Source organism: Dendrobium catenatum, unplaced genomic scaffold, assembly GCF_001605985.2.
Source record: "Dendrobium catenatum unplaced genomic scaffold, ASM160598v2 fragScaff_scaffold_911, whole genome shotgun sequence".
NCBI classification, from domain to species: Eukaryota; Viridiplantae; Streptophyta; class Magnoliopsida; order Asparagales; family Orchidaceae; genus Dendrobium; species Dendrobium catenatum.
In genome coordinates this window covers 307611-334629 of record NW_021319373.1, presented here as the reverse complement: position 1 = coordinate 334629, position 27019 = coordinate 307611, and the positions used below count along the sequence as shown (strand labels likewise).

Below are 27019 nucleotides of genomic sequence, written 5' to 3'. Positions count from 1 at the left end.
TTCATTCTGTCTTTTTTTTTTTTGCTTGCCAAATAAACTAGAAATGATTCTTCTTTAAAGGTGTTAATCTTATTTTTTTGGAATTTTCGTTCTTAACAGTAAACTCAAACTCAGTCCATGAAAATAAATAAATAATGGAAGCAAGTATTTGAATATAAAGCAATAATATCTCTTTTATAGGCCTTATTAGTGCAAGGGATAAAATGACAAATGTCAAAATTCAACATTCAATTGATTGATTGAAATCTAATATTAAAATAAATATTTATTAAGGTTTAATAATTAATTAATGAACATATTATTTATATTCTTTTATTCTTTTATAGTAAACCATTAAAGATATAAGATAATCAGTGAACTAAAAATACATCCAAATATCTAGTAAACTCAGTTCAAGCTAAGCAAATTTGGCTCAAGATAAATTAAAGCTGTTTCAAGTTTTCTATCCACTTAGTTTGATATTCGCTTGATTAATAAAAAAAAAAGTCATCTCAAGCAAGCCACTCTGATTAATGAACTCATTCCAATCGACAAATAAAGCATAACAATCAACTCTAGCAACTATTACCTATTAAGTTCTCCGGACGACTATTCAATAAGGGACGACTTCTCAAAATAAACTATTGACAATTATTCAACTATATGTCTATCAATATAAACAAAGTTGATAACATTGTCAAAGCTCAATAGACACGCATCAAGTCTAGATCTTTTGACGAAGCAACACAATCATTGTATTTTTCTCTTATTTCTTACATAATCATATATGAAGCCAATTTATAATGCTTAAATTACAACACAAATCTATAAATAGATGGTTAATGAGTGTGATCAATTTACACAATTTTATTCAATCTTCTATAATTAATAAAGTTTGTTTTAATTTTTATTTTACAATTCGTCTATTTCTCTCTCTTTTTTTTTAATTTTCTTAACTTATTATTTATAATATTGTTGAGTGTGATTTATGTATAATTCAGGATTCAATAATACATTAATAAATAGATGGATGACAAAATAAAATGTGTCCCACTAAAAATGGGAGCACAAGCAAGGATCACAATTTAGACGCTATTTGTTTGCTATAAAGTAAATGCAGGATAAACTAAATACAATGTAAAGCAGATATTCTAAAGCTGTTTGATTGTCTGCATAGAAGCCCACACTTGGTCCAGGCCTTTGCAATTAGCACTCAATGAGTGATGGAATATATGTTGCAAATGAACTACGAGGGAAGTTAGGAATATACACTGAATTTAGTTTTGCTCTATTTACCGAACAGACCAGTAAGTAAAAAGTGAAAAAATAAAGTATTTATTATACTTTGCATTTACTTTATCTATACACTGAATTTTGACATGCATTTTCTCCCACCTAACACCCCTTAAATAACCAAACTCTAATTAGGCGTATCTCACCCCAGGAATCCCGCGTATGCCTATGGCAAAATGTCTAATATTAAAAAAGAATCCAAATCGGAAGGGTAAAGCTCCTGCTAAAATTGGAGATCGTTTTGCTTGCGGATGACTCTAGACGGGCTGCCCGGTGGCTTTTCATGAATTTTATGCGCAGTTCTCATTATTTCCATTTTTTTAATAATTTAAGGAAAATAAATTTATTAATATAAAAATTTAAAATACATTTGCGGTAGTGTCAACGGACGCCAAGATGATTCAAATACGGCAGAATCCGGGCTTCGCCTATCCTCTTTTCAATTCCCCTCTCTCTCTCCCCCTCGCCCGGCTCCGCTAAATCCTCATATAATAATTATCATCCTTATTATATTATTAGTATTATTCTTATTATTATTCTCACTTGTTTGTCATCGCGTTCAATTATTTCCATTCGCCTCTTTCTATGTGGCGTGGCAAGGAATGGAAAGTACAATTATAAAGCGTAAGAAAGGGCAACCTCGATATATTTTTTTTTCATTTCTTATTCTTGAACACCGCGGGCGAGCGCGATTTCTATGCTTCTAGGGCTTTTTCGGGGTACGCGATGAGCTCTTATGCCTTGCTTAGTTGTTTTTTAGTAATGCAAATGGCCGGGGTTTCAAATGGTTTTCTTCTTTCGATTTCGGCTAGAAGTTCCTTCCTTTTTGTAGAGTTTTCGATTGATTTGTGATTTGAGTCCAAGGGGGATTTTAAAGTTAGTTTTTTGGGGAGTTTCTTTCGATATTCTGTATTTTTTTTTTTTTTTTTCGGTTTTTTTTTTTTTTTTTTTTTTTTTTTTTATAATTTTCCCTCTGTAGTTTACTTCTGGGGATACCTTCATGCGAGCTTTAATTTTCGGGGTTGAACAATCCTGCACGGCTCTTGAAAAGTAAAGAAAGTCATTAGTGGTTTCTTGCGGGTATTTTTTGTTGGACTGACTTTGAAGTAGCATTCCTAGGCGACTTTAGTTTTTGTCTTTGTTTCGTTCTTTTGTTTGTGGTGCCTTGGTGCTTAGAGTTTTATGAAGTAGCATAATATTTTGCGATATCTTGCTTGGATTTATAGAGGTAATTCTACTGCAATTATTCTAATTATGCATCATTTATTTTCTTTACGAGACTTTATGGGATCAGGGACTTGTTTGCAAATAATTTCAAAATTCTATAGGTCGTTTAAAGCAATTGATTATTCCGTCAAGCTCTTTTTCTTTTGTCTATATTTTTTGTGGTATTTTTTCTCAGTTCTCATATGTACTTTCAGTGTGGCCGACATTTTTTAGATTGATATTTATTTTTCTTAATTTGTCCATGGATTGCTTTATAATTGCTAGTGATGATGCCAATTTTTCTCAATACTAGCTGGTTTTCATTTGCTTTTCGTTTTAAAATGAAGACATGACATCCTCCTTAGATGCCATGTTAAGTTACTTTGGCTTTGTTTCTCATGTTAAACTCAGAACAATAAAGTGGTCGAAGATTTTTATTTATATTTAGTTTGTCATTGTGCCTTCTTAGTTGCAGAATTAATGAGATGGAGAAATCTTCAGATATTTCAGACACTGCAGGTCTAATATCTCATATTACCCTCTACTAGTCTATCTTTTAGTTTGTCTTTAAGTGGTTTCCTATCTAAAGATGGATTTTATTCGTTACATAAAACAGGTCAGTCAAATGTTCCATCTCTGAAGATTGGTCAAAAGTTTGGAAGTAGCGCATGGCCTGTTCCATCTGGATCTAATATGTACAAAGGATCAAGTGATGCCAGTCTATTTTCAAGTTCGTTACCTGTACTTCCACATGAGAAATGTATGTAGGTATTTTTTTTTCCTGTATCTTGTAATTTACTTCTTGCTTGATGCCTAATTAACTTTTTGCTTGCTGTATGTTGATTTCAGTGATATTTCCGGAAGCCGATGTTGCCATTCAGTCTATGGAAGATGCGTCATCTGAGTTGAGCAAAGAAAATAAGAATGCAGTTCAGGGTTACTTGGATGACACCAATGTTCATGTCATTGGGAGCATGCTTCCTAATGATGAGGAAGCACTTCTAGCTGGTGTACTGGAAGATTTTGATCTCACTGAGTTGCCTGGCCAAATAGAAGAAATGGAAGACTTTGACATCTTTGGCAGTGGTGGGGGAATGGAATTAGATCTTGATCCTATGGAGAATCTGACATCAGGGATTTCAAGCATGCATTTAAATGAAGGATACCTTGTAAATGGTATTGCTCATTATGGCCTTTCAAATGGAGGAGGAGCTATTGTTGGGGAGCACCCGTATGGGGAGCATCCTTCAAGAACACTATTTGTGAGGAACATCAATAGTAATGTTGAAGACTCTGAGCTACGTTCATTATTTGAGGTAAATAATTCTTCCTTCTCACTACTTGTATGTATAACTCCTATACTAAATTGTATTTATTTCATTAAATTATTCGGTCAATCAATATCTCCTACGATGGCTCTGAATATCCTGATTGTTACTTTTTATGTTAGAATTTCATAGTAATTCTTCTGTAAGATCTCTAAAATTTCTAATTATTATTTTTTTATTTCAGAATTGCATAGTAATTCTTATTTGATTCAACTTCTTAGTTAGGATGTGAAATGAAATTACTTCATAGAACTCTGTTGTTACAGAGGTTCAATGGTTTACTTTGTATGTGAGCTATGTTATTGTTTCAAGTTTGCAATTTGTAGGATTATAAATTGCATTTCAGTCTAACAATTTAGAAATTTCGCAATCATATGCCTACTTTAGGAATATAATCCATGTCCAATTCCTGCCTCCTTTCCTTTACTTTGTCCATTGTTAGCAATAGATTATTGAACTACATCTCTTGTTACATTTGAAGCACATTGCATTATTTGTGTGCATGTGCTGCACTTCAAAACTTGTTACGAACATTAAGTTAGTCTATTCTAAATCTTTTGTCCTTCTAGAAACGTTAATAAAGAATCGTCATGCATTTCTACTTGTTTTGATTGTTGTGATTATTGATTTATCTTATATGCCTTTATGCAGTTATTAGGATATTATTTTCATTTTTACAATAAGGGATGTTGTACTTATGTCTGGGTTTACTTTGTTTGGAGAAACTATGTTAGTATTTTTCCCAAATAAACTTTGTAAATTCAAGAAAGAAGTTTGAGATACTTTTTGATTTTGGTGGATACAGTAATGAATCGGTCGAAGTAATATTTTTGGAGGACTTAATTGATTCTTTCAGTCTATTTTTTAGGATAATTGAATTTGTAAGTATAACGCAAGCCTTTTTTGATCGAAAGGATTTGATGAATAGAAAGATAAGGAAAAAAAGAGAGGAAAATTGACACACAGTTGGTTTATAAATAAAGCAAAAGGACAATGAACAGTAACCTCAAGTTCTATACTTGAATGAGGACATCACATTATGAGAGGATGTGAACCTTCACATTTAATTAAACACATCACATTCACGGGTGTAATAATGGTCATACATAAACTAACCAATTAATAGTTATTTTGACGTAAGCGCGACTTCATAAAGCAGTAATAAGAATGAAATAACAACCGCCCCCACCCCCACACACACAAAATAAATAAATAAATAAAATCATTGAATCAATAATGATTATTTGGCATTAATATTCCTTCTTATAGAGTAATGTCATTAATAACGAACTAACGCACTAACAAACTTAATAACAAATGGCCTGAAAAACTTAACAACAATCAATGACTAAATTAAGTTTGACAACATAAAAAAAACCATGAGGTTCTAATGACATAAATAGACTCATATAGTAGAATCAGTAGTAACCTCCTTACCCTTTATTGGTCATGTGTAAAACCTCCTTACCCTTAAGGTTGCTTGGAAGAAGTTCCAAAGGAGAAAGATAGAAAGTAGGTGAACACTCCTCCATGGTTCTAATATTGTATGTGATGAGTGGAAGAGTAGACGTGTGTGACATTTCAGATGAGATTTGTGAAAATTTTGATTTTGGTGACTTTTATATACAACATCAAGAAAATATTTACATTTTAGATTTACTATAATTACAATTATCCAAAAGTATAATTACTTTATATTTTATTGTTTGTTTCTTATTGAATTAAATTGCAATCTATCATGCTAGTCACGACTGCTGCTTTTTTTTAAAGGTTAGGGTTTTGGGGGAGCGTGCTTGTTTTGATTTTTTTAGCCAAATATATTATAAAAATATTTCAATTGAAAATTTTATTTTGTATGGGGTCTTTTTGGTTTAAGGAAATTGGGCAAATCCAAATGTCCTTCATAATTTCATTTTGTTTCTTAGGTTTCAATGTAATTGACAATTTATTATATTTACCTAGAAAATGTTAACAAATGTAATTCCTTACTCAAACCTAGTGAAAAGCTGTTTGAAAAAAAATAATTAATCATCATTGATTCGTTGTGACTAACATGTACCCTTTTCAAAAGAAATCAGATCTGATTTCTCATCAAGTAAACAAAAAAATAAAAAAAATTTCAATCCAGTTTCTCCTCATTTAAACAACTTGGTGAAAACTAATTTCAGTTTTACCTTTATCATTTTTATTTCCATTTCATTAGTCCCTTCAAATCAATAGAGTCTTAGCGTCTATATTTTCATAAGAAGTTTTGAATCATATGGATTAGTATTTATAGATTTTGACCATGCCCTTCATACTTTGAAGCTTAATTTTGATTTGGTAGGAATCAAGGGCTTGTGGGCTTTAAAGGACCCTTGCACTTGTTGAATTTTCTACTGCTTTTTTGGTGTTTCAGGAAGTGCATCACAGAATTTAAGATTTGATTGTTTTGAAGTGTTGAAGAGATTCCAACTAGCTTGTCAACTGAGGTTTATTTATGATGTTGGGGATTAAGGCATCTCGTGAGCATAAATCCTTATAGTTAATTATATCTTTGCCGGTATGCAAAACCATTCTTGTTTAAGGACATTAACTCTGGCAAAAATTATTTGCATTAGATTAATCAATGGCTGGTGAACTTGATCAATATCTTACAGTTTTCTCATTTTTAGTTGACTAGGTTGATCTTATTTGCTAAAAGGGGGGTTTGCTATTTTAACTTCTAAGGGGCTTGTTGAGTAGACGAGTGGGAATTTGTCAAAGGACATTTCCATTTATAATTAAGTATGATTTCATTTTGGATTGAAAAGGTTTAGAAGCTTGATGCATGGTCGATTGTGGTTAGAAGTATTAAACAAGAAGATGATGGTTCAAAGGTATGGCATGATTGATCTTATTTAAATGGCTTCGGGGAATGAAACAATGTTTATTATAGTTCAAAGGCATTGGATATGACTGGAGATAGCTTATAAGGGAAAAGGGAATTTCTTAAAGGTGCAAGACTTATAACCTTGAGAATGAGACAATCCTAAAATATATTTGGTCTTACAACTTAATGGTAGAGGAACCCATACATGAGACTCAACTCCAAAATGGGAGGTCCACACATTTGTTTTGGTCTATAGATTTACCGGTTTCTTATTGGTTGTATGGTGTGTCAGAACTTATAATGCTAAAGAAGGGTGGCCCAAAAGATTTGGTTGACAAATAATTGCAATAAATAGCCTTAAAGGCCTTGTGCAAATGCATTGATAAATATCTTTGCAAAGCACAAGCTTAGGATACTGGTCCCTAGAATCCATATAGGTTACTCCACTTAATTCAAGCTCTAGATCCTTCAACAACTCCTTAGGGATTTTGTTTATATGCCCCCTTATTTGGTGAGGGTCTATCTTCTTTTGTTGCTTTTTTGAGTATCAACTAGGTTACACTAAAGAGTATTTTTTGAATATTTTGTAGAATATAAGCATTTTTTGTAATTTTGAGTCTAATTTAGTTGCGAGGGGGAATTAGACTATGATAAGCCAAGTTTTTTATTTGGTTCTTTTTTTTTTTAACTTGAGAAGTATATCACAATTGATAGGGTTTAGGGATTGATTTATTGCATTCTAAAATGTTTGTACATATTGAGATGAATTTTTTTAAAGAGTTGTGTACAAAGTTGGTGATCAAGTAATTATAGGAACCATTTTATCTTTTTTTTTTAAATATACTATGAGGGATAGTTTATTGCAATGTTTAAAATTGTGTAATCGGGTAATGAGGCATTTTTCGTTTGTGAGGCGAGGCGTAAGCCTCAAGGCGTTTTGAGGCGTAAGCCTCAAAATCAAAGATTGCGTAAACATAAAATGATAAATTTTTTATATACTAATGAGTAAATAATATAAAACATAAAAAAACACAAGATACGAAGTGAAATCAAAATATCCCAATAATAAGACTGAAAATTTTCATTTGAATCAACATTATGATTAACTGCTCTATCCCTTTCCTCCTCTCCTATAGAGTCTAATGTCTCCCAATTGAATCATGCACTCATGAAGAAAACTTATACAAAGCATGCACTCATGAAGAAGCAGACTAAGACTAACAACTATTACTAAATATGATGAATACAACAATATAACGGGCAGCCGGGGGTCCAAGAGGGCGCTGCCCCCTGCCCGGAAATTTTTTTTTTGTAAGGGTAATTTTGAAGTTCTGCTTATTTTTAAAGTTCGTAAGTCATTTGTATGGAAAGGTATTGAGCGGTATCGATCATGTACCGAGCGGTACCGAGCATGTACCGGGCAGGTACCGAACATGTACTAAGCGGTACCGAGCATTTATTTTTTAATTTTAAGAGGTGGACTCCTCTAAAACATGAGGCGAGGCACGCCTCCGTGAACTTGAGGCATACGCCTCAATGGCAGCTCTCATTGCGTAGGCTTTGAGGCTTAAAAGGTTAAAATTGCACGGAGGTGCGTCTCTTATTGCGCAATTTTAAACCATGGTTTATTGTCTAGTTGTTGCATGGATTGGCTACAAACCATATCTGAGGTTATGCATATTCTTTTGAGTTTCACAGAGAATCTTCAGTGCTCCTTGACTTTCATTTGTAGAATAGTGACCCACACAAGTAATTGGATACGAGTATTTGATAAAATTGAAACGTGTCTTTTAGTTGGTGGTGAAGTGAGTCTCTCGTCCATAGATTTATACCAAATATCATAATATTAATCGTAGATGATCCTTTTATTTTCTATTTAAGCTTAGATAACCCTAGTGAGAGGCTTTTTCTATTCTATTTAGATTTCTTGCGAGGCAAAATGAGCACGAGTTCCTCTAATTGTATTGGAAGCGAGGGGAGGAAAGATCATTTAGGGAAGCCCAAGGAAGCTAGGGTTGTGGACCTCAGCTCTTGCTTACTATTAAGGTTGATGTTCTTATTAGTAACACTATTCCATGCATTGAGCATCTGCATTAGCTTGCTATTTCTTGAAGGTGGGTTTGGATCCAAGTAGTGCTAAGCAATCTGAATAGATCAAGTCATGTTTTTTTATTATTTTTTCTTACAAACCTGTTTAATAAACGATGTAATGCCTTAGTGTTAATGGATTATTCAGCTAAGTGACCTTATTCATTAAGTGCTTCTTACTATATATATTCATGGATTTATTTTATGGAAATTTAAATTCTCTAATGTTTGATTGTTGTTTTTCCCAGAATACTCTTAGTCATTTTGTGATATTGCAAACTTTATTGATTGGATGCATGTTAAGACAAATAGTTTTTTGATTAATTTAAAACAATTTGTGAAGTAGTTTTGCTTTCATATTCACCTGAATTTTATTTGAAGTGTTTGAAGTGGTTATGGTCAAGTCATACTGCTTAGGGAGAAGTTGTTATACCCTCCTCTCATTCCTTGAGATCATTAAGAAGTTTTTTGTATGCTTAGGGTGTGAAAAAAATTGATATCAGACATTAGTTAGGGTAGTCTTAAGATCACTCAACAGTATGGCACTAATGGGGATGCTATAAGTTAATATGGTCATTTTCCTCATACTAATGATGAGGCAAGTAGGACAAGAGATGGAATAGAATTTAATTGACTTTCCTCTTTAAAGTGATGTTTTCATTCCTAGATTGATTAGATTCCTCGATGTTCTAAGCAGACTCAGAGTTCAAGAGAGTATTAAGAGCTAACACTTGGTTTGGAAACTTCTCAGTGACAACTATGAAAAACATTAAAATTAATGGTCGAGCTTATGGCGTAGAAGTTCACTTATTCATGTAGGAAGCGATGGAAACATGGAATTTGGCTAGATTGGCCAAACTCGGGATCATTTTTTCGAGTATTTCATGAAATTGCATCCAAAGCAGTTTATTGGAACAATTGAACCACTGGAAATAAAAGATGGCTCAACTCAAATTAAGAAGGCGTTCATGAGAATAGAGTGTGTTATTGAGAAGAAGATGACTTCCTTTGCATTAATAAAAGATGTTGATTGTTAGTGGAAGTGCATAAGCATAGTTGCTTTGAAGGGCAAACAAATAGCTAAGTCACTCATGCATACTTTTGATGAAGCCTTTCAATCTAAGTACTCATCAAATTTCATATGATATGAAATGTAACGGGACTTATTTAGAGGAGATGAAAAAGAGAAGAATTTATGGCATTAGTAATTTGTTCATGAAATAAAGTAAAATCATATACATTGAATATTGGACTAATGCCTTAACTTCATAAAAATTTTAATTTATAAGCATTTTCTTCTTTAGTACCTGGTATGTTATATAAATCATAAATAATGTATAGTTTTTGCTTTGCTTGCAATCCTCTTTTTAAGTCTTCTAGTTTATTTGCAATCATTATAATTTTCAATAATATTTACTTGTCATTCTTTATTGAACAATTTCGCATTAATAATCTTGTATATCTCTCATTTCCACCTTTCTCTTTATTAAAGTATGATATATATTTAAGTTCTCCAAATATTTGGATCATACTATTCTTAATATATTTATTTATTTTATCCCTCATGAAGTTTGGTCCAATTAAATGATTTCATTTTAACCTTTTTAAGAATATATTTTAGAAGATTAGTATCTCCCTTTTTAAATTCTACCATTTATCCTGAGAAATTATTTCTTGTGAATATTTTAGCTGAAGATATGCATCTTTCACAATAATTTAACGTCGAATGATAAAAATTTCTCTTGGAATTACCTAACAAGATTTTCAAAATAGTATTTCTGTTTTCTTAACTACAAATTTACTAGTGATCAAATGAAATCATAGCTACTATAAAATCAATTATAACTTCTTCCTCTTAGTATTTCCTAACCTTATTTGATAGCCTCTTCCTCCCAATAGCTCATCAATTAGAACCTATATATCCATTTTAAGTACTCAATAACTTCATCATCTTCCTTGGGCAAATGTTTTAATAGTTCATCCATCTGTTGGCAAATTTTTTTTTTTTCAAATTATCTTCTAATCTCGTTAGTGGAGTATAAGCACTAACCATTTTTATAATATCCTCATTGATAATCAACTTAAAGGCTACATTGTTGCAAGTATACATGGTGTAAAATAAAAGGAATGCATATATTGTTTTAAAATAGAGCAAAGTATTTTTTATGGAATTTGGAATCCTCAACAGCCTAATTTTTAGTGCATGCCAAACTCTTCGAAAGTGATTGAATTTCAAAGGCATTGCTACGCTCGGACATGTTCACTCGTGATCCTAACCGCCCTATTACTTGGACTCTCCAATTCTATCCACCATCTCCACCAATTTCTTCTCCTTCAATTGAGTCGCCCTTTTGTACCAATAAGATTGTTGGTTCACCTTTAGTATGTCAACATCACTGAATAGCTGGCCAAACCTTCCCTTCATTAATTCCCCCTATGACCCACTTCCAATGTCCTCATGATGATCATTCTCCAACCATGCTTTCATACTGCTACCTCTCTAAGCACTGTTCCAGATCAAGCGTGATGTTACATGGTTGAATTTGCTGCCTTCACCATTGACATTGAGTGGCAACTTGATTTGTCAGTGTAAGATCTTATTGTTTGTTATCATTGGCGAATGCAACCATTAGATTATGCAAGTGGCAATTATGCAACTACCATACCATGCGATGTGACACTTTGTGATATGCAATCACTGAATGTTGTTTTCATTAACAAGGGGGTTGGGAAAATGATCATCACAAGTGGCATCATTGCTCATATGACTTGGATTTCTTCCTACAACATAGATACGAACCATACCAAGAAGATTGTATTTAAAATGCATCCTAACAGAAAAAAAAAATTCATTGTATTTAATTTTTATCCAACCAAGTAACTTCTGAAAATAAAAATAAATCATTTTATTACTCGTTTCTAAAATGCATGTTACATGAGTGAATCCAACCACAACCCTTTAATAGAAATCAGCTGATCGCTAATTCTACTCACATTAATAATTTTCTCTTTTTGCTTACTTTATGCTACTATTCCTACCTTGTTTTCTATTCTATATATTTTCAATGCATAATAGCTTAGGGCCTTCCTAATGTCCATTGAATTTCCCTTCTCTTTTTTGTTTCTAGCAAACTAACAATATTTATTCTTCTTCCAAACATCATTGCATATTTTCTTGTTTTATATTCACAACATTTGTCAATCCATTAGTCTTTATTTTAGTTTTGGCCAGCCCTTGCTCATTTTTCATTTCAATTCAGTTAAGCTATGGTGTGCCACTTGCCAATACTGTATTCGTTAAACCTTTCCTATTTTTTTATTACGATAGGGTTAGGTTGTGGTATGCCACTTATGATTGATTTCTGACAAGCCTTTACTATTTATTATGGCAATCAATTTAAGCTTTAGTTTGACCTCTGAAAAGTGGCTACCGCTAGCTTTACAGCTAGTCATAAAATCATATATTTTGTTACTCTGCTGTAATAACTTTTTTAAGCTTTTTAAATTTTGCTTTATAGTTCTGCAAATTGAACGCCTTTTAGATGGTAAGCACTTATTTTTTCAATGATCGTTTTATTTCTTCTTGTTGCTTGTCATTTCTTGCTTTCTTAATTGGAAGTTTCTAGGTATCCTCTTTTCTGTGATGGCTTTGTATCTCATTCATGTTACTGAATTGCCTGATTCTGTAGCAATATGGTGATATCAGAACCATGTACACTACTTGCAAGAATAGGGGATTTGTTATGATATCTTACTATGACATTCGAGCTGCTCGGACTGCTATGCGTGCATTACAAAATAAACCTTTGCGGAGGAGAAAGCTGGATATCCATTTTTCCATACCTAAGGTTGAAGAAAAATTCTCTCTTCTACAAATCTGTTATGTTTTAAATTGCAAGCCCTTATCTTACATGTTTTTTTACATTTTTCTCTTCCATTATTTTTTACAGGAGAATCCATCAGACAAAGATTTGAACCAAGGAACTCTTGTGATATTTAATTTGGAACCATCAGTTTCAAATGATGACCTTCTTCAGCTATTTGGAAATTTTGGAGAAGTAAAGGAGGTGGGATATTTTTTTTTTATATTCCATTTTTTTTTATCTTGTTTCTTTCATTTAAGTTGACTTCTGCATCCATGCCTGGTTTTTCTCCCTGGTACAGATAAGGGAAACGCCACACAAAAGACATCATAAATTTATTGAATTTTATGATGTTCGAGCTGCTGAAGCAGCCCTTCGAGCATTGAACAAGAGTGACATAGCTGGGAAGCGCATAAAGCTTGAACCTAGTCGTCCTGGTGGTGCTCGGAGAAGGTAAGTTTATTCATCTGTGTTATTGTTGTCTCTTTCTACATTTTTTTCTTGCTTTTTTTTAATTTCATGTTATTTGCTTGACATTTTCTTCTATCAGTTTTATCCTTGGGTTGCTCACTTAATATAGAACGGGTTCTTTATCTTAATTTGAAAGAATACCTCTAAAGTACACGGAAGTTTGATTTTGTTGATGTATCCGTTTGGGACATGGTAATTGCAAACAATCCCATTCAGATGTAAGATTTTAGTATGCTCTTTTCCTCATAAAAAGTTTTTACAGGAGACGAAGCTCTAGTCTTGTGCAATCAGACAGTGGTCTCTAGTTGTTCTTAGGTCTAGGTTACTGGGTGTCCTTAGCTCTCCATCTAAATAGTATAGTTTTCACCATTGAGCGTCAAACCAAGATTTTTTTTTGTTTGTGCAAATAGTGTTTTTTGCTGCAATATACTTCAGTATATGTCATACTTCTGTAGGATACATAAAACTATATCACAATTTTACTCCGACATGATTTTTACTGGTATTAGTATATTTTAGCTTCTTATATGTGTATTTTAGCTGTTTTTCATGGTTTGTTTATGGAGATTTAAAACAGTTCTTCTGAAACTAGGCTTTTACAACCTTTTTTGTGCAAATAGTGTTGTTTGCTGCAATACACTCAATATATGCCATCCTTCTGTAGGATTTATAATACTATGTCACCGTTTTACTCGAACATGATTTTTACTGGTGTTAGTGTATTTTAGCTTCTTATATGTCTACTTTTTAGTTTTTACATGGTTTATTTATGAAGAATTAAAACAGTTCTTCTTCTAAAACTAGCTTAATTCATCAAATTAACCAAGACATGGAAAAGGATGAAACCAGAATTTATGGACAACACGGGGGTTCACCTATAGCCAGTTCTCCTCCAGGTTCAAATATCATAACTCTTGTTTCTAATTATATTTAGTTCTTGAAGTAACTAGATTTTTTTTTTTATGTTTGAGTTTACACCAATGATAGGTATATGGGCACAAAGTCCAATTGAAAATGAATCTTTTCCATCTCTTAGTCAGTCTAGTGGTACGAGTGGTCCCATAGGTGGAAACTATTTGCCTGGATTAGCATCTTTAGTGCCTACATCGTCAAACTCTATGAGGATTGCTCCTATTGGGAAAGAACAAAACAGGATTAACCATGCTGATCATGTACATAGCAACCAACTATCACAAGGATCACAAGGATTAGCATATCAGCATTCTCATTCCTTTCCAGAGAGAAGTGAAATGATGCTCAATATGGTCTCAAATACGGAAAGTGGATCTTCTCTTATTCCTAGATTGAATGCATCTGGTGTTAGCACAATTACTGGATCCCAGTCTCTATGGGGTAGCCCTCCCTTTAGTGATCTTTCTCATCCTTCTTGGCAATCTATGAGACATCAAATTACATCTAATGGCCAAGGCCAAGGGCAGAGAAGTCTATATCCGGGTCATCATGTCCCTTTCATTGGTTCACCATCTTCTCATAATCATCTCTACCATCATGTAGGATCTGCTCCATCTGGTATAACATTTGAAAGGCCTTTTGGCTATTTTCCTGAGAATCCAGGGACTTCTTTCGTTAGTACACCCCCATTTGGAAGTGTAGGCATGGCTAGAAATGATGGAAGTTTAACAGCGAGCATTGGTGCTAAGACACCTCTGAACCATGGAGTTGGTCTATCTGGGAACATTTTAGAGGGTAGTCAATCTAATTTTAGGCTATTAGCCTCGCAGAGGTTGGGGAACTCACTCTTTGGAAGTGGTCCTTTTTTTGGAGCCGATGGTGTGAATGAGCGAGCTCGCAATCGACGAGCTGAAAACTATGGCACTCAACTGGACAGCAAGAAGCAGTATCAGCTTGACTTGGAAAAGATAACCAGCGGAGAAGACACCAGGACAACTTTGATGATTAAAAACATTCCAAATAAGTATGTTCATGAGATACCATAGTGTGCTAATGCTTGTAGAATTTGATGATTTCATGCTAATGCTCAACTTTCTTTTAATTTAAGGTACACCTCAAAAATGCTGTTAGCCACCATCGATGAGAACCACAAGGGTACTTATGACTTTCTGTATCTTCCTATTGATTTTAAGGTGATTACTATGAGTTCATGAATTTCACTTTCTATATTTGAAAATATTTTTCACTTGGGCTTTTCAGTGATTTGCTTTTAATTGTTTCTAGAACAAATGCAATGTGGGATATGCGTTCATCAACATGTTGTCTCCTGCCCACATCCTCCATTTTTATAAGGTATTTTTTTAGCGTTCTTTTAAATATTTACTATTTATATTTCGGGAACTTTTCTGTGTTATTCACTTTCAAGCGGTTTCCATGCGGTGACAATTAGTGTCTGAGTAAATTATTTGAGAAGCGTGAATCAGATCTGACTTTCTATGCCTTAAGTTCCTTATTTGATCCTCGTCTATTAAAATTACCTTGCTAAATGATTGATCACTATCAAACTTAATACCTTCACTTTGATTGTGCAGACATTTAATGGAAAGAAATGGGAGAAGTTCAACAGTGAGAAAGTTGCCTCACTCGCGTATGCTCGTATTCAAGGCAAGGTAGCACTTGTTAGCCACTTTCAAAATTCAAGCTTAATGAACGAGGACAAGCGATGCCGTCCCATTCTCTTTCATTCGGAAGGATCGGATGCTGGCAATGAGGTACATCAGGTATTTAAGTTCTATGAGCCTCATGTATTATTTTGCTTAGTGAAGAAAAATGATATAATGATACAGGATGCTGCATTGAAATGGTGATCAGTTAAATTTCTTAATTACTAGTTTGTTCATAAGATATGATAATTTTTTTTTAATTTCCGGAATCATTTTCTTGAGTTTAACCATGCATTTAATTAAATTTGTTACATTTATTTATTTTTTGCTCTTAGAGACAAAATGCAAAATGAGCATATACATGAAAAGATTGGAGTAATTCCAATGGCAGATAAGATTAGAGAGAGTCGCCTCAAGTTTTTCAATGATCAAGTTAGGATAGTAGATGTATTAGATTTGATCTATGTTAAGAAAGGTAGAGGTAGAGCTAAAATGACTTGATTAGATAATATTAGAAATGACTTTTTTCTTTAGATTTAAATGAGAATTTGACTCTTAACATAACACAATGGGAAAAAAAAATCATGTATTCGACCTCATTTAGTGACCTAAAGGCTTGATGTTGTTGTTGTTGTAGTATTTATTTTTTGCTCTTTTTTGGTTCTCTTTTAAGCCTGGGAGGTATTTTCCAGGAACCTGTGACGTCAGTTGGTTTGAATATATTTGTGCGTCAGCAAGATGGAACCATTTTAGGAGATGCGCCAGAAAGTCCAAATAGCAACATAAGTGACAAGCGAGAGAAGAGCAGTATGAAAGGAGGCAGTATACAATAGCGTTGTTGTGGCAATTCATGCGTGGCTAGGACGTATCCAATTGTACAAAAGAGTCTCGACATGGAATTCTGTGGCGCAGTTTCATGGTTAGTTTCATCCACTTTTGAACATGATCTTGATGAGAGGATAACTCAGATTCCAAGATGTTTTTGTATAGTTTGAAGATTTTATCTAATTATGATGTATAGAAATAAGGCAGAATTGCCTTCATAGAGGAGACTTGGGTGACCATGAATTTGCAAGACCTTCGACTGTCCTTTTTATTTTTTCTTTTGCCCTGTTTCCTTTTTTTTTTTTTTTGTGGGTGCATGTTTATATGATCATTGTATTGGGCGTTAAGATCATTTGATTTTTCTTTTGTAATTTTATTAACTATTTAAAAACAAGAGAAGATTGTGTCAAGGAATACTGACTAATCTACATTGTTCGATTTCTTTTTTGTTGAAGAACCAAGCTGCTTTGATCTTCATTTAGTATGATACCATCTTATACTGTAATAATTGTTTCACACCATGTTCTGAGGTATTTTGGCGCGTATGTGGGTCTGAAGCACATTTACCAGACCGAAAATGTCGAGAAAAAAAAAAAATAATGCAAATTATAGCACTTCATCATCACATTTTTCAGACCAGGCATGTGGCTTGCGTTGTCCTTTATATGAAATGTTTGGTTTTCCTTGGTCAGGAGCTTTTCTGCTATTCTTCACATGAGCAAGTTGTTCTGATCTGCTGCTGTCACCAACACATCTATCTGATTAAAATTTAGTAAGACAAATAATGTAGTTTTATCTGTAGAAATTTAAATGTAAAATGAATGTGATCATGAAGAATAGGTGATAGGAGTAGCACTCGATGAAGTTGAGATTTTATGAAGTAGACTTGTTTTAAAATATATTGCTAATTTAGTATGATGTCATAAACGTACATCTTATCGTCTGCTCTTTCTTATGTTATCTCATAATATTTTGTACTTATATTTTTTTGGTGTGAGTTGATTTAATTGTTTACGTTCTGCATATTTTGTGCAGGTTTGAGTTTGAAGTAATTCAAAACAAATTTGATGTACTTTTGCACGCCTAATTTACCTTCAACCCCTTGCCTTCAAAATTTCAATTTTATGTGAAATTTACACTTCAACTTTGAACGGCTTTTATTATAGCAATATTTCTTTTAGACGTGCCAACACACAAATGAAACGACGCGCGTTAAAGGATGCTACTTCAGATTATCTTATGATCGCTATTTGGATAGTAGAGTTGAGAAGGATCACTCTACTTTTGATATCTTGAAGCGATGGGCGAATTGCTTTGTTAAAATTGTTACTCTCTCTTGAATTGTTAGAGATATATTGGTCGTTTCTATTTTCATTATGCAATTCGAAGCTGCTTTCAGCGAGTTTAGCATGGCGCTCAACTATTTTCCAAAGTTCTTTATCTTGTTCTTGGAATTTTCTCCCATCTCCATTTTTATTGAATAAAAGAAAAGGTAAATAATGAAGTTCAGAAATTAGGGGTAGCTGATTGTATCTATTGTGAATTTAATAGTTTATGTAACAAGCAGCATTAGTTTGGTCTCTAAATACTAACATTAATGGATCTTAAGTAATAATAATAAGTATTATTTGAGAATTTGTGGAGGGTGATGATGACACTCAACTGATAGTGGTTGGATGATAGAAGTCGGGTAATGGTGGTCTGGAAATGATTGCTAGACATTCGGGGTTGACAATTGGTAGATAATGATAGTTTCGTGATGGAAGTAGCTATGACATTGACATTAGATAGGATTAAAATTTTTAGATATTTTAGTTCTCTAAATTAACCTATCCAATCTCGCCATCTACCTGTTATAGGTTTCTTGAGTGGTGTTTTGATAATTCTAATAAAATTTTTAGAACATTTGGTGGTTATTTTATTGATTATAGATCATTCTTTTCATATTTAAGTTCTTATTGATTTAAAATTGGGATTTTAGAATTGTTGATTTATTCTATTGAGATATTCATTTTGACTATAAGTGCATAAGATTTAAAGGTTATTTGGTCCTTTAATTTATGTCACAGCATTTTTATTTTTTATTTTTAAAGAGAATGCATAAAGGAATTTATTAAAAAACAACTAATTACAAAGAAATTCCTCCTTTAACAAGGACACAAAGGAGGAATTTTATTAGAACTAATATCATCTAAAAAATAAAAAATAAAAAATGAAAGAAGAGCTTAGTTAGCACATAAATCAGTTAATTTATTATTTTTTTTATTTGAAAAAAGAAATAACACTTACTGGAAATTACTAAGAAAAGCTAAATCCTTAGAATTTAGAATTTCCTCTTTAACATTCACCTTATTCAGTAAATTCTGAAAGAATTTGATAACATTGTAGTTATCACATTCTATGACAAAACCTTTAGCATCAAACATACAATGTTGAAAAAATATTTTCAAAGAAAGAATTGATAAAAGCTCAACTTGTGAGCAATCCCAATGAAGACAACTGAATCCAAAAGCACATAAGAATATTCCTTTACAATCTCTAAAAATGCCACCTATACCATCTTTGTTTGTACATATCAATGAAGCACCCACATTAACCTTTGATCCTTCTAGGAGGCGGAGGATGCCAAGATAGTTGATATAGGCTACAGCTGACTCAGCTGATTAGCATCCCAGTTCTCCCAAATAAGATTTGAATGAAAAGAAGCAACAACATTACTAATATAATTTTCTACAATGTAAGCAGAACTCTCATCAAATCTACCATGCACAATCTTATTCCTACTTTTCCAACAAAAAAATACCACTGAACAATACATATTCCCAAAAAAAGGATTAGACTTTGCACTTTGCTGCAAGTAATGTGTACAATCTGTAAGTGAAGTAAAATCAGGAATAAAAAGTCCCCATTTAGCAAGACAAGGAAACGCTTGATGAAGCTCATCACATTTAATTGCTACATGTTATGAATCTTCAGCAGCTGCATAGCCTCTTGGGCATCCATCGAATTCAGCTAACCTCCCGTTGCAAAGGATAAAATTTGAGGGGATATCATTCATATTTAAACGCCACCAAAACAACTAAATGCGAGGCTTTAATTGCAATTTCTTCATCCTACTCCAATAGTTATCTTTACTGATGTCTTCATATAGTCCCTCCAAAGTTAAAGCTGAAATGGATTTGCCCGAACACTTGAATAACAGCTCCAACTGATCTTTTTTTACATATGAATGAAAAGGTACATATAGAATCATCTCCACCAAATGATTCCCAAAAAATGTCTTCAGTTTACATACATTCCACTCTCTATTATTGATAAAGCCCAAAAGATATTATATTTCTTGAGATAAATTTGCTATAAAAGTAGGCAATTTCTCTATACATTTATCCAAAATCAATGTATCTTTAATCGTATTAACATCTACACTAGTAGATACCTTCCATCTAACAATAGGATGAAGAAACTTTTATCCATTCAAAATAATCTTCCACGTGGATGAAGAATAACTCTTACTTTAAGCTTTCAACACATCACAACCATGCATAGAAACCAAGGTTCTCTTGAGAAGGGAATTTGGATTTGAAATAAAGTTCCAAGCAAATTTGGCCCTTTTCCCTCAAAGGGCCTATTTTCTCCACAACCGATTGCAAACCACAACCACCTTTCCTCTTTGGCTTACACAAAATTTCCCAAGCAATATAATGAAGGCCATAATTACAATCATTCTTATGCCTTAAAAATCTCCTACACATTTTATCAAAGTCATTGAAATCTCTCAAAGGAACTAATGAATGTGTTGATAAAAAGATACGAAGAGAAAGAAAAATTGAGTTAATAATAACTTTCCGGCAAGCAAAATGAACCTGTTTCCCCAAGTATTTAATATATTAGAAACTTTTTCTATTATATTTTGAAAATCTGAATAAACCTGTCTTCTCAACACAATCTTAACTCCTAAATAGTCCATTTCACTCACCACCTTGGAACCCATCTTCTTTGAAAGAGTTCTCCCTTTTCTTCTTTTAACTGACTTCCCAAACATAATAGAAGATTTAAGCATATTAATCTTTTGTCCAGTATACTTGCAGTAATCATTGAGAATTTTTTCCACTTTCTTCGTGCTCTTATAATTTGCTTAAGAACAAAAGAACAATATCATCAGCATACATTAAATGAGAGATCTTAGGGGCATTTGGAGCCACCTTAATACTAATAATCCTTTCTCTTTGGCAAACACATCTATTAACAATTGTGAGCACATAATAAAAAGGTCGGGGGTTAAAGGACACCATTGCCTAAATCCACTTCTTGCCTCAATCCATTTTGAATTAATACCATTGACCATAATAGAGAATTTTTTATTCACAAAACACTCCATAATAAGATTTGAGAACTTCCTTAGAAATCTAAAACTATCAAACACTAGATTACTAGTAGATCATCCCATGCTATCATATGCTTGCTCCATATCAATTTTGATTGCCATTAACCCCTTCTTCGATTTTGAATATCTAAATTTATTGAATAATTCTTGTGCAAGTAAAATCTGATCAGACATAGATCGACCTTTCACAAATGCATATTGAACTTTTGAAATGATCTTTGTACAAATAATTCATATTATTTAATAACATCCTTGCCACAATCTTATAAATTGATTTATAGAGGCTTATAGGATGATAATTAGAAGGTGTCAAAGGATCTTTCACCTACAAAATCAATACTACATTAGTTTCCTTCCACTCAGGACATAAATTACCATAAGTGAAAAAAGAACTAATAACCATCCAAACATCATTTTTAATAAAAGGCCAATAAATTTTAATGAAGGAATAAGTTATCCCATCGTTACCTGGTGACTTATTAGCCTCCAACCATTTAACAACAATCTCCAGTTCATCTTTTAAGAAATCTTTCTCTAGCAACATTCTATAACCATAATCTAGCTTGGTCAAAGGAGAAGGCCAACCTGTTAAAATACATTTTGGTTCCCTCCATTTGTCTTTAAGGAAATCATAGGAAATTTCTTCCATCCTTCTTTTTCTTCAATCAATGACCCATTACTATCTTTCACTTGATTAATCTAATTTCCATTTCTCCCACCCGTTGCATATGCATGAAAGAACTTATAATTAGAGTCACCTTTCTCCATCCATTGAATTTTTGCTCTCTGTCTCAACCACGTGCCAAGACGGCCAAGTGTAGAATTGAGTTCATTAACCTTTGATCTTAACAAAAAACAACCTCTGATCTAAAAGTCCACCAAAACTGGCTTCTTTTTCTTGTAGTTCCAGAATATCTGCTTTAAGGTTTTCCTTCAAATCATATTAGTTTTTGTGTTTAGCTTTACCTCAAAAGAATAAAGCCTTTAATGTTATTTTAAACTCATTATTCATAATATCCACAACATCTCCCTCAATAGCTTTTTTCCAAGAGTGAAAAATAATTGAATAAGAAGCAGGATATGTTGCCCAAACATTTTCGACCATCACTGTTCTTCTCCTTCAAAAACCAGAAGAGAATAATTTTAACATAATAGGACTAGTCTGAAGCCACTCTAGCCAAATGCTTACCAATCGCCAATTTCAAATATTTTAATGCAGTAGAGTTAATGATACACCGATCCAATCTTTCTAAGATTCTAGCTCCACCACATTTATTGTTACACCTAGTGCATTTATGACTAACTATTCCAACCTCATGAAAATCATAATTTCTCATAAAATAATGCATATCTTGAGGCCCTTGAGAAAGGACAAACTTCTTACCTCCTCTTTTATCATCTTGAAATAAAATATAATAGAAGTATCCTCCTATAATAAAAGGGATTTTTCTACCTAAAAGTGCCTCCAAGCTACTCCACAAACTTCTTCTCTTGTAGCAATCCCTACTCCCATAAACTGTGGCTACCAACCACACACCATTATTAACAATGTTAAGTTCACCCACTACTATTTGAGAAGATGCTTCTATAACTGAAAAGGAAGCAATATCCATCCTCTAGCAAACCATAATACCATCAGATAAACCTTCCACAGGAAAGAGGAAAAAATCCCACTTATTACCAATAAATTTTTTGAATTCAAACCTATCCATTGAAGAAATTTTTGTTTCAACCAAGACAAAAAAAAAAAACAATCATAATCAATCACAATCTCCTTCAAATACCGAGAGGCTTCAATTTTTTTAGCCCCTCTACAATTTCAAAAAATAATGGAAGTCATTTAATATTGAAAGTGGGATTAGCCCCACTTACCTTTTTCTTCACCAAGTCACCTTTTCTACTATGAGAAATTAAGTTAACATTACCAAGCAATTTCAGCTCCTATTGTAATTTGAACTTGACCACACCCGAAGTGGCTCCCTCCAACTTATCAGGTGAATCAACACATCTTTCCCCTTAATTTATCAATTCTCCATCTGCTCGATCATTGCTAGTAAAATCAACAAGCTCCACCATAGTCTTCATACTCTCTTCAACATTTTATGTATCCAATAAATTAAACATATTAACGTCCATTGGTAAAGACATAGATTCCTTACCAACAATAGCTTGGATAGAAGTCTTCATCATTTGATCTTTTGAATTGCCACAAGCCTTGTGAACACACTTCAAATCTTTTATCACATTATCATCACCTGTCTCTGTAACTATTTGTTCTTCTTCATTAATCATCGGCAAAGCATCATAGCAATCCACAACACTTCTCTTCATTTCCAATCCCGTTCAAGTGATATCTTTTTGAATAAATTTCTTGAAATAAATAGGAGCAACTTTGCGGGAATACCTTTTTTATGAATACCTCTGAAATTATTAGAAAAATTTCTCCTTCTTCCATAGTTAACATGTATCCAAGGACCATACGAAGATCCCTTGTTATCTACCATTTGCTCAGATTTCTCATCATAAACATTTGCTAAAGTTGAATTCCCCATACATTCATTAGAAACAAAAATTTTCTCCTCAATACAATCATTAATCAAATGATCAATTTTTCCGCATTTGAAACAAAATGTGCAAATTTCCTCATATTCTAGTTTTTGAAAAAATCGGCCTTCCTTTCCTTCCACCCAAACACCCAAAGGGAGTTTCTTATCTATTGCAACACGAACACAAACCCTTGCTTAATCTCTTATTCCCCAATGGAATATATTACCATCTAACAATAGAGGTAATCCAACTAAAGAAGCAATTCTCGCTAGATTTATCTCATCCCAACAATGAAGTGGTAAATACGGCATCCTCACCCAAATAGGAGATGTCAACCCCTTTAATGAAGTAGTAGAAAAATATGGAGTCCATTTATCTATACCCACTATATGCCCACTCACAAACCACATACCTCTTGATAATACATTTTTCATAGATTCATAATAAAAAAGGAGCATAACACCCATCCTAACCCAATAATAGTTAGATGGAACTTCCATAACTACATCCATTGCCTACGTAACTCAATTGGAATCGTCTGAACTGGGATATTTTTACCAAACACCTTCACTACTTCAGAAAATTGTACTTTCTTAGAATTGATTTTGACATTTGGTCCATGCAATTTTACAGCCAAGCCATCCTCTAAAAAAATCGAATCATCTTTAGTAAAATTAATTTTAATGTTAGGACGCCTTGTCCAAGATTACCAGATGTTATGTCCTCTCTACCTTTATTTCTTCCACAAATTTCTCCTTGAACCTTCTCACAAACACCCAATATATCATTCACAACCTTCACATCAGCAGAATTTTCCTTACTATTAGCAGTACCAAATCTTTTGACAAGAAGCATCATATCCGATGAAGACGACGCTTCAAAGTCATTCGATCTTCTCAACAAAGAGATATTACCATTTGCACGAGGAGTCTTGAACGTGAAAACATCATCTACTTGTTTACCTCTATCGATAATTGGAGAAATCACCTTAGCACAGTCAGTTACAGGTTCTTTGATCACTAAAGGGCCTTCCTTGACAATTATCTTATGACCAGATTACAATTCACCATTACAAGAACCATGAGTTTGATCCACGGGATTCTGGCGATCAGAATTGGCCGCCGATGGATCTCTGCCATGTGCGGAAGATCCGCCAACTAAAGCGGGAAGATGAAATTTGAAAAAAAATAGTAGTTTCTAGCGCTAGAAAATCGGAGCTTCTCTCTCTAGAAACAATAGTTTCATAGATTATTTTTTTTTGTGTCAAAGTATTCAAGTATACTTTCACTTAGGGGTGTCAATATTTGACACGACACGAAAACCCGACCCGGACCCGACCTGGAAAATCCGGATTGAACCCGACCCGATTTCAAAACGGGTCGGGTTCGGGTTCCAGAAATCGACCCGTTTCAAAAAACGGGTAGTGCCAGATATATTTTAAGTAACTACTAAAAATTTAATCATTATTTTAAATATTTTAAAATATTTAATTATTATTTATATAATAATTAAAATAATAATTAATTATTTAATAAAACCCCACATGCATTCCACACTCTCTCTTCCCATCCACAATCTCATCTCATTTTCTCTCTCTAGCTTTACTAATGCACTTAAAGCTTTCACGCATTTTAAAATGCGCCGAATTATTCGCCGTATTTGATCTTTCTTAAAATTTTAACTAAATCTGATTCTTTTACTAAATGTCATTATTGACGTGCTCCTCTCTAAAAATTAGCCTATTTAAAACAACATTATATTTTATTATTTTATAGATCATGAAAAAATAAAGTATTATAAGGAAGAAAAAATTAATGTTAGTTAAGGATGTAAAGAGGTGAATAAAAAGTTTTCTTATCTTTCATAAAGTATAATTGTGGGCAAAAGAAAGAAAAAAATTTAAGATATAAATGATAAATTTTTTTACTTATTTTAACTTTATTTATTAAACCTTACTTTAATTTGAAATTTACGAAATATGGACTAATTTCACATGCCCAGATGCTCTTTTTTTTTTTTAAATTGGAAATGCGACGGATGCATCCGACAAATGTGGATGTGTCCCAAGTCTCTTCATGTTTAGGGCAGGTTTGGAGTGCTATGTTTGTTGTCGCATTCTAATTCCTTGGATTATAAAACATTTTTTAAGTGTATATGTGCCTTAATGATCGTACTTGATTTTATTATAATCATGCAATATTTAAAGATTATTTGGTCATCCAATTAACGCTTTGAATCTTCTAAATATATTTTAGTCCCTTAATTTGGAGTCATTTGGGCTCAGATCAGGTCAATTTTGATGTTGCTGGGTTCGTCTCCTTGAGATGTTCAATTGAATATAATTTGTTAAAATTAGTGTTCGGATGGTCCCAAATTTAATTCCAAAAGTTTTCAATTTGATATGCCTCAAGATTTGTGCCCATCAAGACAATTTCCACCCTATTTTTAGATGTTGCAGCTTGCGGAGTTAAAAAATATACGTTAATGTCTTTCAAATTGTTGGAATATAAAGTTATATTTTTTGAATAATTGCTGGCACGACCACTCTCTATATGTCAACATGGACTTCCCCTCGGGAGCATGAACCGAGTAAAAAACTCTTGATTATAATTTTAGCATTCCATAAAGTTGATGTGATGATCAGAGCACAAAATATCAAAAAAGTTTTCTACAAAACTTTTAAAATGGCTCAAAACTGACCGTAGGAGGCTCCTTTGGGCCTTAAAAGTGTCACAAATAAGTTTGAAATGTCAACAAACAATCCTCGGAACCCCAAAAGCTTCTCAATCGAATTGATGATCAAACTGGTTGGACGCCTCTTGCCAGCGGTGACGATCGCGCTCACCTTCTGTGTGCGTAATGCGCCCTTTATCATTCTTCTTTTGTGGAGGCTGCAATTGGAGCAATTATTAGGTCCTTTCACTGGATGTAGAGGAAGGTTCGGTTTTAGCCAAAAATAGGTAAAAAGTGCAAATACCGAGTTTTTTGAAGAACTCGGTATTTTTTCAAAAAACTCGGTATTTGCACTTTTTTAGGCAAAACCGAACCTTCCTCTAGGTCCTTGCACCGGACCAAATAAAAACTCCTGCAACTGTGCAGCTTCTTGAGGTGGTACCATTATTTAATTTAATTTATCAAAATTAGGCATGAAGTGGTACCATTTTTTAATTTAAAATTTCAAAATTAATTTAATATTCCCTTTTTTAACTATTTTAAAAAATAGAAAATTGTATTTATTAGCCCAAAATTTTTTGAAAAAATTAGAAATTTTTTTTCTTCAACCCCATTCAAAAATCTGTAAGTACCCCACTCAAGGATTAGGGAGAGAGAACACATGTTAAAAGCTTTTAGGGACAATGAAGATCAATAATGTAGATGAAGGTCTTGTACTCTTACACAGGCTCTAGTACTCCCTTGGTGGGGGGAAATTTTTTGGATAAGAGTTTAAATACCAAAGGTTGTGGCGATTAAAATTAGATGCTTTTATGTCGGCTGCAATTCTGTCTTAGTGGTGGGAAGCTATCTGATAAGAGTTTAAATACTGGTAGGGGCGGTGATTAATACCCGGTACTCTTACGCAGGCTCCAATTTTCCATCAATGGGGAAAA

General features: G+C 33.2%; 1 protein-coding gene across 8 annotated transcripts; it reads left to right on the top strand.

Moving 5' to 3' along the window:
* Positions 1-1680: 1680 nt before the first annotated feature.
* Positions 1681-16937, top strand: LOC110097825 (protein MEI2-like 2). Of its 8 annotated transcripts, none has more exons than XM_020824413.2 (13): positions 1681-1991; positions 2948-2997; positions 3095-3238; positions 3328-3794; positions 12435-12593; positions 12696-12812; positions 12910-13061; positions 13884-13975; positions 14067-15015; positions 15100-15184; positions 15276-15344; positions 15584-15763; positions 16348-16937. In XM_020824413.2, exons 2-13 carry the CDS (start codon positions 2964-2966, stop codon positions 16486-16488), a joined length of 2589 nt encoding a protein of 862 aa, XP_020680072.1. In that variant the 5' UTR covers positions 1681-1991; positions 2948-2963; the 3' UTR covers positions 16489-16937. The 8 variants fall into 8 exon arrangements, with proteins under 8 accessions (XP_020680072.1, XP_020680070.1, XP_020680068.1 ...); XM_020824411.2 differs by having other exon boundaries at positions 1683-1896; positions 2954-2997; positions 15584-15772; XM_020824409.2 differs by having other exon boundaries at positions 1683-1896; positions 15584-15772.
* The last annotated feature ends 10082 nt before the right edge of the window (positions 16938-27019 follow it).

Excerpts from the sequence above, each read along its gene's own strand:
- LOC110097825 (XM_020824411.2), top strand. The coding sequence starts at position 2,964 with ATGGAGAAATCTTCAGATATTTCAGACACTGCAG. Across the intron at positions 15,185-15,275 it reads ATCTTCCTATTGATTTTAAG|AACAAATGCAATGTGGGATA; the intron begins GTGATTACTATG and ends AATTGTTTCTAG. Across the intron at positions 15,773-16,347 it reads CTGGCAATGAGGTACATCAG|GAACCTGTGACGTCAGTTGG; the intron begins GTATTTAAGTTC and ends GGTATTTTCCAG.